The sequence below is a fragment of the Poecilia mexicana genome, unplaced genomic scaffold (genome assembly GCF_051168715.1).
Source record: "Poecilia mexicana isolate PSO_F unplaced genomic scaffold, ASM5116871v1 scaffold_23, whole genome shotgun sequence".
NCBI lineage: Eukaryota > Metazoa > Chordata > Actinopteri > Cyprinodontiformes > Poeciliidae > Poecilia > Poecilia mexicana.
Genome location: NW_028263392.1, coordinates 20176844 through 20191534, shown reverse-complemented (window position 1 = coordinate 20191534; position 14691 = coordinate 20176844). Strand labels below are relative to the sequence as shown.

The 14691-nt window shown below is 47.6% G+C and overlaps 1 protein-coding gene across 1 annotated transcript in view; it reads left to right on the top strand.

Moving 5' to 3' along the window:
• The window catches only part of plxna3 (plexin A3), a 57864-nt gene that overhangs the window by 19333 nt on the left and 23840 nt on the right, over positions 1–14691 (top strand). Inside the window, exons 6-12 of the mRNA XM_088003513.1 lie at positions 7392–7532; positions 7936–8036; positions 9095–9218; positions 9294–9450; positions 9547–9646; positions 14121–14235; positions 14464–14664. Coding sequence (XP_087859639.1) covers positions 7392–7532; positions 7936–8036; positions 9095–9218; positions 9294–9450; positions 9547–9646; positions 14121–14235; positions 14464–14664 — 939 coding nt within the window. The remainder of the gene's footprint in view (positions 1–7391; positions 7533–7935; positions 8037–9094; positions 9219–9293; positions 9451–9546; positions 9647–14120; positions 14236–14463; positions 14665–14691) is intronic.

The following is a 14691-nucleotide window of genomic DNA, read 5'->3' as shown; positions in this document are numbered from 1 at the left end:
GGTGAATGAAGCAGCATAGAAGATGCATAGAAAGGGTCATTGTTCGTTTTCCACCCGAGTGCCACCATGTCGCCTGCTTCCTGTCCTGCAGCTGCCATTATCACAGTAACACAGATCACACCGGCTGCTGCTGGAGGCGGTTTCCTAACATACCTGTTATTTGGTTAAATGGGTTTAAATCAGACTAAAGTCTGAAATATTATCCAGAGCAGGGAAGCCTATTCCAGTTAAATGCTTGGTGCTTGCTAAGGATGTGTTCATCCTCCTGTTTCACCTTGGGAAATGACTTCATCTCTTTCTGTCATCCCCCCGCCTGACTGCCCCTCCCCCACTCCCAGACCCCACAGCTTTTATTATTGACTTTGTTTTAGAGATAAATCCATAAAGACGGTCTCCTAGGAGGCATTTCAGCTTGACGTCAGACACAAATAGAGTCACATTAAAACCATGTGGCCTGGATGGAAAGACTGCAGGTGATTGCTAAACCTGGGAGAGATTTAAATGGCCACGCCCGATAAATCAGAGCATGCGCAGAAAACCGCTGCAGAGCGTCACAGCTTTCACCTTCAGTCTCCGAATTTCACTCATTCACTTCCTGTTGTGAAATTCCCCACCGAATCCACGCCGGCAGAAATCCTCTGGAAGCAAAGACTGGTGTGTGTGTGTCTGTGTGTGTGTGCGTGTGTGAGACCTCTGGTGTCACAGCTAGTCAAGCAAATCTTTAATTAGTTCTTCATAATTACTGAAAGGTGGAAATGGGATTTCAATGGTGAATTATTTCCAGGTTTGTTTTGCAGGAAAATTAATTGAAGAACAAAAACCAGGACATTTCAGCTGATTTAAAGTATAAAACTGTTTTATTTATGTAACCCTGAATGAAAGACTGTGTGAATTGAAATTATATCTGTTATTCGACTAATGGTTCCTGTCAGCCTCCTGCAGCTATAACTTACCTCTGTAGTTATTTTTATTGCAACATACCTATTTATTTATTTAAACATACACATTTAGCTAAGAATCGATGTAAAACTACTGTATCCGTATTAATTATGTGCATATATATTTATACTATTGTCAAAGTGAGTTGATTAAATTGTTTGGGACGATAATTGGTCTGAACTGAAATGGTTTCAGGTCAAACCAACCTGTTCTTAACAGCAGCAGCATATTAGGAAACCATGTGATCATCATGTTGAATTTTTGAAGAGATGTGACATGTCTATTTACCACATGTAGACGTGCTGTTTGTCTGCAGAGCCTGAATGCAGTCTGTCGCAGGGGAACACAGAGACAGTCAGGACAAATAACCATGCACACACACACTCAGACCTAGGGACAATATAGAGACCATTTAACATGATAGTCATCTATTTGGACTGTGGGAGGAAGTCGGAGTACCCGGAGAGAACCATACACAGGGAGAACATGCAAAGTCCATGCAGAAAGACCCTGGGCCGGGAATTGAACCCAGAACCTTCTTGCTGCAAGGCAACAGGCTAAAGTACTTTAAAACTCATCACTAAAAGTTTCTAGCACGTCAGTCGATCCTCTGGAGGTCGGGAGATCTTTGATATCTCTGAATAATCGGTGCCTAACCTCTTCATGGTTGTCAGTTCTGTTATCTGTTCTTATTGATCTGTCCCTGCACTCCAGTGCATGTCGCTCTCCATCTATCCTCACCGAGGTTCTGCTGTTGGTCCGACTCTCAGAACTGGCTGCGTTTGGTTGCCTGGTCATCAGGCCACAGAGTCACGGACAGAGCTGCATGCGGTCGGCTGTAATCATCTGCTGGTTAGTTACCCTGTGGTACAGCAGGCTGGGTGCTAATACCTTTTCGGGGGATTGTCCAGGATGTTGGGTGCTACCTGCTCAGCCTGGTGATAGGGGGCGCTAGAGCAGTCTACCAGCGGCCTGCCATGTTAGAAATGTTAAAAGTTACATAATTTAGAGCTGCATAATCTGGCATCATAATGTGGAAATGGTAGCGTGTGAGGCCAATAGGCAGCTGCAGGAACAGTGCAATCAGAACAGCCAGATCGACGCGTCAGCTATAAAGCTAGCTTACTCCGTCTTCACTGTCTCTGCTGTCTAAAAATGCTTGAGAAATAAATGAGGCTCAGCCTGGCAGGGGACAAGTAAAGCCTGATGGGCCCCGCCAGGCTGATGGCACACCCAGAAAAATACTGAATACTTTTTGGGCGCTCGTCCAGAATGTTTCTGTGTAAATCATGCAGCTGAGGTTTGTTGTGATGCCTTCAGGGTCAGAAACTGTGAGGAACTGGGAGGCAGGAATGTCAGCATCTAATAGGGGGTTTGGGGGATTTGGAGAAGCCTGGGTCTAGCCCTAACCCTCACATAACCAGGAAACTCCAGGAGGAGATCCAGCTCCAAACTGCCCCCTGGTGGCAGATCAGGCTGGAGACAGAGGACGGAGGATGTCTTCATAAACCGTCCTGCAGGGTCTCGCTGTCATGTTTCCTGGTTTGGCCTCTGAATGCTGCTTGTCACTTCCTGTTTCCTTAATCAGCTCAGCTGTGGGATCTGTCTGATTCCTGCTAACCGGCTCTGGAGCCGATATCCAATCAAAACTCGTCTCCAATTAAGCAAACGAGCACAAACTGCAGTTGAGCCACTAAAAACCAGCCGGCAACGCTTCACTTTTCTTTGTCCGGACCCTCAGAGAGAAACAACTGGAGGCGTTTTACATTCAACCCAATCGTTGCAATGCACCGGTTTGACGACATGAAGCTCACCAGAACTCTTCTGATTTGTCAGCTTTCCTTTTTCAGCTCACATAAATCTGATCTCAATCTGTGCCTCAAAATTACATTTACGTGATGAAATGACTCCAAGGGGCTGAAGATGTTAGATAAAAAATACATGATGTAATGATAAATCTGAAGAACTCAAACATAAAAATGTTTGTGTCAATAAAGTTACAGTTTGATTTTAGGGGGGACTGAAAATCCTGAATATTTTTCTTCTGATAAAAACATTTATGATCTCTGTTCTGATTTCTATGTGTTATTGTGAGCTACAGTACAAATTACAGATCTGTCTTTGCTTTTCTTGTTTCAGCAGGGAGAAAATCCTAAATTAACTACAAATATTCCTAAATATCTTTAAAAATTCATAAATATTGTTCAATATTTTAATCTGTGTTTACTAACAGAAATAATGTAGGAGGAAAACTGTGATAGATATTCCTGATACTATAACGCTAAAGATGACAATAATATGTAAGAATAATAAATGAACAGCTGATTCATTCGGAGGCGGTCTGAGTGCAGACCTTCGTCTTGAGGAAGAGGAGCAGGATTTCCTGCAGGCGAGGAACTGGATCTGGTGGGAACAGGAAGGTTTGGAAGGTTCTGGTTCTCAGATCCTTGTTTGAGCTGCATCACCACAGGCGCTGTGGTGCAGAAAGCATCAGGTTCATTATTATTCGGTTGCCATGGAGACGATGGAGGACAGAGCGAATCATGCAACTCCCTGAAGAATCTCCATGGTATGGTCTCTAATTTTTCCATGGCGACAATAATGGCTGCTGCAGGGAAAACAGTCTGTTGTGGAACCGGTGAATCCAGTGGAACCGGTGAATCCAGTAGAACCGGTGAATCCAGTGGAACCGGTGAATCCAGTAGAACCGGTGAATCCAGTGGAACCGGTGAATCCAGTGGAACCGGTGAATCCAGTAGAACCGGTGAATCCAGTGGAACCATTTGTGTTATTTCCATCCATTTTGTTTGTATTTCCTCTAATTCATGTAACGCTCTCTGAATTGTCTTATTCCTATAGAAATAAAATTACCTTAGCAAAGCTTAAAGCTGAAACAGTAAAAGTTTTAATTTGTTTCAAGATTTAAGTTTCAGACGTAGAGGACTCCATGCTCCTCTGTCTGACCCAGTTATATCTGACCCGGTTCCGTCAGGTCAGAACCAAAACTCGGTAAGGAGGCAAAACTCCGAGTCTGAAGAGGCAAATCATAAAGTCCTGAGAGGCCGAAGAGGTCAAAGGTCTTTACAAGAGGTCAGGTGGTTCTGCAGAACTTCCTGTCCTCAGAACCAAAGGCATAATTTTCTAATTTGTCCACATTATTGAGAAGAGAGGCAGCAGCTGCTGGATGAAACCCGAGAGCAGCCCGGTGTGTGTGTGTGTGTGTGTGTGTGTGCGCGCACTGCAGGGAAAGCGCTGCAGGTGTTGAGTTTCAGGCCTTGCTAATGTGTCTGTGAATGGCAGTGTGAGGCAGACAGATGGAATGAGCTGAATGGGTTGGCTAACAGATACTAATGGTTCTGATGGAACCCAGTTTCCTGGAGAAAGCCCAGGTCCGTTCTGAAGGTCTGTTCTTAAAGGGCCGGTATCGTGTAAATCATCTCGTTTCTCCCTGCTGTGTTGCTCTGATTCTTTCATGTTGGAGAATTTCTTTAATCTCCATGGCAACCATTTAGCTGTTAAAACACCTGGGTGGCCCTAGCCCCGCCTTCGAGGCACAGCTCCTCCCCCACTCAGCTCCTTCAGACTAGCCAGCAGCAATTAGCAAACAGCAGAGCTCCTGATAGGAGCTGCTGCTCAGAGCAGCACTGGTAAAAACATTAAAGGGTTATAGAGTAGCCATGTTGGGATGACTTCCTGGAGGCGGAGCTACATAAAGAACAGTTCTTAAAGAGACACAGACCCAATTTCAAGGCGTTACATCAGGAAGTCAAATCTATTTAAAGTCATATTTGATATATAAAAGATTTCATAACAACTGAAGGTAAAATAGCTGCTGATTATGATATAAAATGGGAATATGTGCCTGGAAAACACATAAAGCTGCCCCTTTATAAAAACAAACATGTGACACAGAGGCAGAAAGTCTGAGCCAGTCTTTTGTCAGTCTCGCTCCTCTGGATGGAGACTGAGGTAGCATCATTCCCACCAGCTCTGTCCAGTCCGCTTTAACCCGACTCCAGTTCGTTTGCCTATAAAATCCCGTCCGGTTGGTGAGGTGTGAACACTAATTGACCTCTGACCTCTGGTCCTCCAAACCTCGGTCTGGGTTCGGTTGAAGTGAACTCTGGTTTGGTCTGAATGTGAACGCCAAGCGGACCAGAGACCACTCCAAAATCAGGAAGTGGACTACAGAGCAGGGCATTCTGGGTAAATACAACCAAAGCTAACATGCTAGCATAAGGCTAGCAGCAGAAATGGCTCCTCGTCTTTAGCCTAAAGAGAAATCCTCCAACCGCTAAAATCTGACGCCTCCATCTTGTTTCCATCTGATGAAGAAGGAAGTTGCTCTGTGTCTTCAGAGGTTTTTGTGTTGTTTCCTTCAGTGGTTCTTGGTGCAGCGCCCCCACAGGCCAGGAGAGGAACAGGTTGGTTTGACTCAGAGCAGAGAGGAAGAGAACCACAGCATCTGGTGGAGCAGATTATGGGAGTTCTGGTTCCAGTAGAACCAGGTCAACCAGACCATGAGGAAGGGAAACAGACCATTTAGAGCAACTTCAGAAGATTCAACAGAACTAGCTTATTGCAATTTCTGTGTTTTGCTGTCATTTTTAATGACCTTCTGGCCCAGATTTTCTCTCTTTAATACATCAACCTCAATTACAGACAAGTAAAAACTTCGGAAATAATTTTTAAAACATCACAGAAAACAATACATTTTTTGGAAACACCAAGATAAAATCTATATAAATGTCTCATTCAGTGGATCTGCTGTAGAGTCCAGTCAGAACAGGACTGAATCTGTGTGTTATCAGCTGAACACACACACACAGAGGCTAGGCATGATCAGTTCTGAAGTCACTTTATTTGAAATGAGCTGCAGCTTTACTCCAACTATCAGACCGGACCTCCCAGTTCCACCCCCATGCCGACCCACACACACTCTGAGGTATTACGTTACACAGGAATGTCTGCGTGTGTGTGCAGCATCGTGTTTCCAGCAGAATGTGACCAGCTGAGCAGAATAAACTGAGCATTAAAAAGCTTGTTTAACTCCAACGGAACCAGTGACAGCTTTATGGAAGTGAAATTGAAGTGTTTATAGTAGAGGTTCTGATTCTGGAACGGGTCAGGTAAGTTGCTTCAGGAAAAATCAAAGTGTTCCCTCAAAAGTCCCACAGAACCAACCCAGTGACGGATTGTTTAAGAGCCGCGTTTCAGGTGCAAACAGCTGCTGCAGGATGCTAAAGCTAATGCTAATCAAGAGGGCTGAGACTGTTCAGGTCACATGACCCCGACATGGTTCTGTTAGATCTGGAGGTTCTTCTGGATTTGTTGGTTCTGGAGGTTCTGGAGGTCTGGTCCTCACATGGTGGGTAAAGTAGAAACACAGGAAGTGATTATGAGGACCGACAGCTTTCCAACAGCTGTGCTCTTTATCTGTGGCTGCGAGGTCAGAGGTCATGTGTAGGCGAAGGGCCGAGTGTGTCGGGAACAAAGCAGGTGCTGATGGTTAGAATGCCAGCCGCGGGTCATAGTTCAAAGGTCACAGGTCACTTCCTGTATTGCTCCATCACTGAGCTTTCCTTCATCTTCTGCTTTCACTCTCATCCCGTTTGTCTTCACAACTCCTGTCCGGTTCAATGAGGCGGTCTGGTCCGGGTTGGGATTGGAAGCTTTTTCCAGAACCGTGTTGCTGCCGTCTCTCTTGCTGCAGTGTCCTACTTTATCGTTTCCTTCCTGCTGCTCTGACTCCGTTAAACAGGATTGTAGAAGAGTGTGTGTGTGTGTGTGTGTGTGTGTGCGCGCGTGCAACTCGTCGGCTCTAATTAAGCTGGGCTCCTTAACCAGACAGCTAATTAACTACACACACTCGTCCTTTCATCCCTTGTCTGACTTTCCCTTCTTACATCGTTTGTTCTCTTTCTTTCGTTTGCATTTTTCTTCCTCCATATTTTATTCCATTTTTTTCTCTTTTTTTCCTTCCATTTATTTGCTGCCCATTTCTTCCTCCTCTTCCTCGATGGTGTTTTTCTGGGTCAGGGGGGAGGGGAGGATTTGGGTCTTATTTTAGTTGCTCCACATATTTGCCGGGTTCCTGCTGTATTCAGCATCCCTCTTCCTCCTCCTCTTCCTCCTCTCCAGTCAGAAGTAATCCCATTACGCTGCAGGAACGGCTTCTATTAAATCTTGGAGGATTTTCATCGTAGGATGTAGATGATGATGAAGAAGAAGGTGGTGGTGGTGATGATGATGATGATGAAATCGTTGGGCAGACTCTGGAAATGGATCCGGGTTTTATCTGAAGTTCTGCTGAAAGGTTCTGGTACCCAAAGAAACGAGTCTGTGGAGAATCTGGACCCGGTTCTGATCTGGTTCTGCTTGCTTCATCATGTGTTTTTTTTGTCAGCTCATACATTTCGGGTTGGTCTCACGGTTCTGGTTCTGTGTTTCAGATCCGAGTGGACGGCGTGCCGCCGCCAGCCCAGAATGCCTTGCTGTATGAGACGGTGGCGGTGGCGGAGGGCCAGCCCATCCTGAGGGACATGGTGTTCAGTCCAGACCACCGCAGCATCTACCTGCTGAGCCACCGACAGGTAAGGCCCAGTTCTGATGCCCCCAGAACCAACAGCCGGGTCCGGAGCTTCTGCTCGCTGTGACAAGCCAGACCTCCAACCGGACCTTACAACCATAACAGAGGCCGTCCTGAATGCTAATGCTAGATAGCATAGCCACCAGAGTGGTGGACAGTGCTAAGACTGGATTAAACAAATATGTAAAAGTGGCGTTCTGCAGCTTTAAGCCTCCAGAAAAAGACCAGAAGCCAAACAACAAAACGAGCTGCAAACACTGAACCCTTTTCTGAACAAACATCAGTTTGCTTCTAAACAGGCCCAGTTTGGCCTGGTTCACTGTCTGTCCTGAAACACAGCCAATGGAAACCTGGCACCAGATCGGGTCAGAGCAGAACCCAACTGAAGGTTCTGGTTCTGTGTCCAGGTGACCAGGCTGCCAGTGGAGAGCTGCCAGCAGTACAGCAGCTGCTCTGACTGTCTGGGATCAGGAGACCCGCACTGCGGCTGGTGCGTCCTCTTCAACAAGTAAGAGCATTCTTCTTCTTCTACTCACTGATTCATCACAGGGGCTCACCTGGAGGACCTGGAAGGTCCAAGTAGGACTGATTAATTTGGATAAAAGTCAATGCAAAGTCCTCATGAAGATAGAAAGACCCTCTGTGTGTGTGTGTGTTTGTTTGTAATACCTTGTGGGGACCATTTTCCTGACACTACGCTGTGGGGACCCACTGCTCCTTGTGGGACCGAAGCCTGGGCCCCACAAGGGGAAATGTTGTTTGTGGGTCAGGGGTCAGATTTAGGACTAAGGTGTGAATTGAGTTTTGGTTACGGTTAGGATTAGGCTGTAGAAATGAATGGAAGTCAATGGAAAGTCCCCACAAAGATAGCAACACAAACGTGTGTGCATGTGTGCATGTGCATGTGTGTGTGATCCCCTCAGGTGTCAATAATGTTGCTATAAATTCTCCAATCTCTCATCAGGATGTTTGATGTTCAGCATCCAGGCCAGGGGAGGAAGTTCCTGTTTAGAGCTCCATCAGTCAGCTGTCCCTTCAAAGTAAAAGCCTCAGCCACAAGGCTGAGAGCAGACCCAGGAGGCAACTTGTTGGGTCTCTGGGTGTTTCTGTGTTTATGGACCAGACAGTCTCAGCTTAAAGGCTTATTGAAGATGTGATGCCCTTACACTTTACCCTGAGCGTCACCTTCAAGGCTCCGTCTATTCAGGCTAAAGAGCCAGTGCAGAGTTTCCTCTAATGGTAGCTGCTTCTGGTATGCAGCTTTGCTCCTCCTTCTCCTCCTTCTCTCTCTGTCAATCTGCTGTTCATTAGAAGTAAACAGATCATCACTACAGGTTGGAGCTGCTGCTTTCTGCAGACTTCACCTCCACCTGTCGGCTGCTCCGCCTCCACCTCCATCGCTGCCTCCTCGGTAGTTCCATCGTTAATCAGGAAACAGGAAGTTGGGTCATAAAAACTGAGATGATAATCTGAGAATCAGAAAAAAATCAGCCTGAAAATGGATGGTTGGTTGGTTGAATGGATGGTCAGATGGTTTCACTGTCTGATGACCTTTAACCTCTGCAGGTGTTCCAGGAAGGAGTCATGTGACCGGTGGGAGGAGCCTCAGCACTTCAACACCCGTCTGGACCAATGCGTGTTCATCTCGGTTTCTCCTAGCAACATGTCCGTCACCTCTCCTCCCACTCAGGTGAGCAGCCGCACCCCAACCCACCTGTGGCCTGGACTTTGTCAGCTCTAAGCTCCACCTTCTCCTTTTATCCAGCTAACCATCAGGGTGAAGAACGTCCCGGAGCTTTCGGGCGGGGTCACCTGTGTGTTCGAAGACCTGACAGAAACACCTGGACAGGTGCAGATAGAAGGTCAGGTGGTGTGCATGTCGCCGTCGCTCGAGGAGCTACCAGCACAAGCTCCTCCCTACGGTGAGACACACACACACACACACACACACACACACACACACACGTGGAGTGGTCGTGTGCAGGTTGTGTGATGATGGTCGGCCATGTTTCCTCCAGGGGAGAAGCGTGCGGTCCAGCTCAGCCTGCGCTCTACAGAGACGGGTCTCCGGTTCATCTCCACCAGCGTGGTTTACTACAACTGCTCCGTCCTCGGCTCGTGAGTCTCCTCCTTTTCTTCATCCTCTTCATCATGTCAGCTGATGGTACCTTTGACACTTGGTACCAAAGTCCGGTACCTGGGAATCACTACCAGTTTTCGATACTTTTGCATGTGTTGCTTTTTAATAGTAAACGCTCTTATTTTGTTTACCATATTTATTTTTCAATTTAAAAAAAAAAGATATATAAATAATTCCCTTCTCACCCTCCGCGGGTGGTCTCTCTCTCTCTCTCTCTCTTTCATCCTCTGAGCTCGGGTCCTCTACCAGAGGCCTGGGAGGTTCTCCTCCAGTATCTTGGCTGTGCCTAGAACTGCACATTTCTGGACTGAGATGTCTGATGTTGTTCCTGGGATCTGTTTAAGCCACTGCTCCAGTTTGGGGGTGACTGCCCCGAGGGCCCCGATGACCACAGGCACCACTGTGGTCTTCACCTTCCAGGCCTTCTCCAGTTCCTCTCTGAGGCCCTGGTATTTCTCCAGTTTCTCCTTTTTCCTGATGTTGTGGTCACTTGGTATTGCTACATCCACCACAACGGCTTTCCTCTGTTCTTTGTCCACCACCACAATGTCCGGTTGGTTCTCCATTACCATCTTGTCTGTCTGGATCTGGAAGTCCCACAGGATCTTAGCTCGGTCATTCTCCACCACCTTTGGGGGTGTTCCCCACTTTGACCTCGGGGCTTCCAGTCCATATTCTGCACAGATGTTCCTGTACACTATGCCCGCCACTTGGTTATGTCGTTCCATGTACGCTTGCCCTGCCAGCATCTTGCACCCTGCTGTTATGTGCTGGACTGTCTCAGAGGCCTCCTTGCACAACCTACACCTTGGGTCTTGTCTGGTGTGGTAGATCTGAGCCTCTATTGCTCTGGTGTTTAGGGCCTGTTCCTGTGCAGCCAGGATGAGGGCCTCTGTGCTGTCCTTGAGTCCAGCTTTCTCCAGCCATTGGTAGGATTTCCTGATATCAGCCACTTCAGTTATTTGTCGGTGGTACATCCCATGTAGGGGCTTGTCCTCCCATGATGGTTCCTCCAGCACCTTGTCCTCTGTTCCCCATTGCCTGAGACATTCGCTGAGCACATCGTCCATTGAGGCTTTGTCCTTGATGTATTTATGGATCTTGGATGTTTCATCCTGGACAGTGGCTCTCACACTCACTAGTCCTCTGCCTCCTTCCTTACGGCTTGTGTACAGTCTCAGGGTGCTGGATTTGGGGTGGAACCCTCCATGCATGGTTAGTAGCTTCCGAGTCTTAACATCCGTGGTCTTTATCTCCTCCATTGGCCAGCTAATTATTCCGGCAGGGTATCTGATTACTGGTAAGGCATAGCTGTTTATTGCACGGATCTTGTTCTTGCCATTGAGCTGGCTTCTCAGGACTTGCCTTATTCGTTGGAGGTATTTGGCTGTGGCTCCTTTCCTTGTGACCTCATCGAGGTTGCCATTTGCTTGTGGTATTCCCAGGTACTTGCAACTGTCCTCTATGTCTGCTATTGTTCCCTCTGGGAGTGAGACCCCTTCTGTGCGGACGACCTTCCCTCTCTTTGTAACCATCCGGCCACACTTCTCTAGTCCGAATGACATCCCAATGTCAGTGCTGTAGATCCTGGTGGTGTGGATCAGTGAGTCGATGTCTCGCTCGTTCTTGGCGTACAGCTTGATGTCATCCATGTAGAGGAGGTGACTGATTGTGGCCCCATTCTTGAGTCGGTATCCGTAGCCAGTCTTGTTGATGATTTGGCTGAAAGGGTTCAGGCCTATGCAGAACAGCAGTGGGGACAGAGCATCTCCTTGGTATATGCCACATTTGATGGACACTTGTGCAAGTGGTTTGCAGTTGGCTTCAAGGGTGGTTTTCCACAGCCCCATCGAGTTTGCAATGAAGGCTCTTAGAGTCCTATTGATGTTGTACATCTCTAAGCATTCAATGATCCAAGTGTGTGGCATTGAGTCATAGGCTTTCTTGTAATCAATCCAAGCGGTGCACAGGTTGGTGTGTCTGGTTTTGCAGTCTCGGGCAACTGTGTGGTCTACAAGGAGTTGGTGTTTGGCTCCTCTGCTGTTTATGCCGATGCCCTTCTGTGCCATGCTCAGAAGGGCATCGGCATAAACAGCAGAGGAGCCAAACACCAACTCCTTGTAGACCACCGTGCTCATGTATTTATCCATGTGCCTGCTTATCTTAGCTCCTATGATGCCTGATATGAGCTTCCATGTTGTAGAGAGACAGGTTATTGGCCGATAGTTGGATGGGACTGAACCCTTTGAGGGATCCTTCTGGATCAGGATTGTGTGCCCTTCAGTTAACCATTCAGGGTGAGTCCCATTTTGTAGCAGCTGGTTCAGTTGAGCTGCCAGTCGCTCATGGAGGGCAGTGAGTTTCTTCAGCCAGTAGGCATGGTTCATGTCAGGTCCTGGTGCTGTCCAGTTTTTCATACCCGAGACTCTTTCTTGGACATCTGCCACAGTGATGGTTACCGGGGTTTGTTCAGGGAGGTTGCTGTGGTCCTCTCGTAGAGAGGTTAGCCACTGTGCATTGCTGTTGTGGGACGCCTCCCTTTCCCATATGCCTTTCCAGTATTGTTCAGTCTCCAGCCTTGGTGGGTCTGCTCTGTTGTTAGTACCCTGCCATTGAGAGTTCACTTTAGCTGGTTGGGTGGAGAAGAGCCGGTTAATCCTCCTGGCTTCATTCTCTCTTGTGTATCTCTTTAGGCGGCTGGCCAAGACTTGGAGCCTTTGTTTGGCAGTTTCGAGTGCTTCAGGAGCTCTGACAGTTGGCTCACTTCCCTCCTTGTTATCTTGATCTTAGCCTCTAACTATCTTTTCCATGGTGGATATTGGGTCTCATGATTGCTCTTATAGCCAAGCATATCAAGGATCACTGATGCTGAGTTGTATATCAGCTCATTGGTTTCCGTTATGGTGTTGGTAGGGATCGTTCTCAATGCTGCATTCACATCTTCAATGAGACTTTCTGATGGTACTTCACTCAGCTGCTGTAGTTGGCGTCGGGGTTGTCTGGTGTTCATTCAGGGCCATGATTCTCTCTCAGGTCAGTTGCTGCCTCATTGAGCTCAGATGGTTTGTTCATACTGGGGCTACATACCCAGTCTCTGGGCGGGTAGTTGTAGTTAACTCCCCCCTGTCCTGACATCCAGGCTCCTCCCCCTTGCCATTGCACTTGTGTTGTACCTCGTCAATCTCAAGTTGTGATAGCAGTTGCCGTTTGCGGATGTTGGAACACTGAGCTACTAGTTGTTTAGCAGTCATTGTAGACTGGGGATGTCGAACTCTTTGCATATAGCCCCTCTGACTAGGGTTACTTGAGTAGTAGCATTCCAACAGATCCATGTTTTCGTCTCTCGCCCATTTCCGTCTTGTTCCAGTAGCCCATTTGTCATCAAGGTGCTCTGGTTCCCCAGCACCTGACGCAGACCTTGTTTGGCCGGGCGACATCTGAGCCGGCATGTTATGCATATCAATGTCTCTCATGGTATGAGGTAGGCTATATAGCTCCAAGGGTCTGGCCTAAGGACCCACACTGCACAGCTCAGTTTCACTGTTGTAACTTTTTGCCCCAGCCTGGATTCGAACCTGGGTCTCCCAGGTGGAAGACTGGTGACTTACCCATATATCTCCCAGGAACAACATCAGGCATCTCAGTCCAGAAATGTGCAGTTCTAGGCACTGGAGGAACCCGAGCAGGGAGAGACCGCAGAATGTGAGAAGGGAATTTTTTTTATATATATAAAATATATCAAGACAACATCCAACTCTATATTGCAACATCACAGCTATGTTACATATTTCTTTAAAGATAAACTCTTCAGAGCAACTAATGGAGTGTTTTGTCTTTGTGCACAAATTAAAATCCAGCTCCATGTTTTCCTGTCTGTCATTTCTCCTCACTTGCATCACAAACGTCGCCGTCACCAAATGTGTTGAACATTTGTTCATCCGTGATGCTGGCTACAGATGAAGACTTGCAGACAGATGCAGGCGAGCTAATGGATGCTAATGCAGCAGTGGAAGGCTGTAGAAAATCATGCACACTTCAGCATTTAGAAAAATCTTGTGCTTAACCAGGTTCTTTCTCAAACCAGATGCGTTTCCTCCGCTGGCCTTGTGCTTTGTTTTACAAATATTGCAACAAGCATAATTTGCATTGCATTTTGAAAAGCGGAGCCATACCTTTTAGCGTTTTGTACCGGCTCTGCTGACTTTGTTTACTGAAGTAGCGGCTGCTGACGTCATCACGTCCTTGGGCTGCTGTGCTGCTTTCAGGACAAGCATGGAAAACCCCCACTTTTCCTCCATAGGTGCTTATATAGCGAAACATGGTACCGTTTGATTTTACTTGAATGGGCACCTGGTAGTATCAGCAGAATTCAGTCGGTACCAATAAAAGTTTGGTACCCATCCCTACAGGTGACCCTGCTGGACCAATCAGAGTCTCTCCCTCTCTCCTCAGGTGTACTTCCTGTGTCAGCAGCAGCTTTCCCTGCCTCTGGTGTAAATTTCGCCACATCTGCACCAACAACCTGAAGGACTGCTCCTTCCAGGAGGGCCGGGTCAGCAGCCTGGAGGTGAGCTTCTTCTGGGAACAGTTTAGGAATGTTCTGGGAACATTCTGGAAAAAGTGTTGGGTTGGGAACAATCAGAGGTTGGCGGTGATGTTACCGTGGAAACAGGATCGTGAGGAAAGTTTTCCGATTTGTGGAAACCGGGTCAGTCTGGAGGTTTCAGGATGGACATTTTCTGAACTGGGTCAGAACCGAGACAGAACCCCTTAATGTTTGCATGTGTCACTGCAGGGCTGTCCCCAGATCCTCCCCACCGCTGACATCCTGGTTCCGGCTGGGATGGTGCGTCCGATCACGCTCCGGGCCCGGAACCTGCCGCAGCCGCAGTCGGGTCAGAAGAACTACGAGTGCGTGTTCAGCATCCAGGGCAAGGTGCAGCGCATCCCCGCCGTGCGCTTCAACTCCTCCTGCATCCAGTGCCAGAACACCTCGGTAAGCGGGCCCGACCCAGGAAGAACT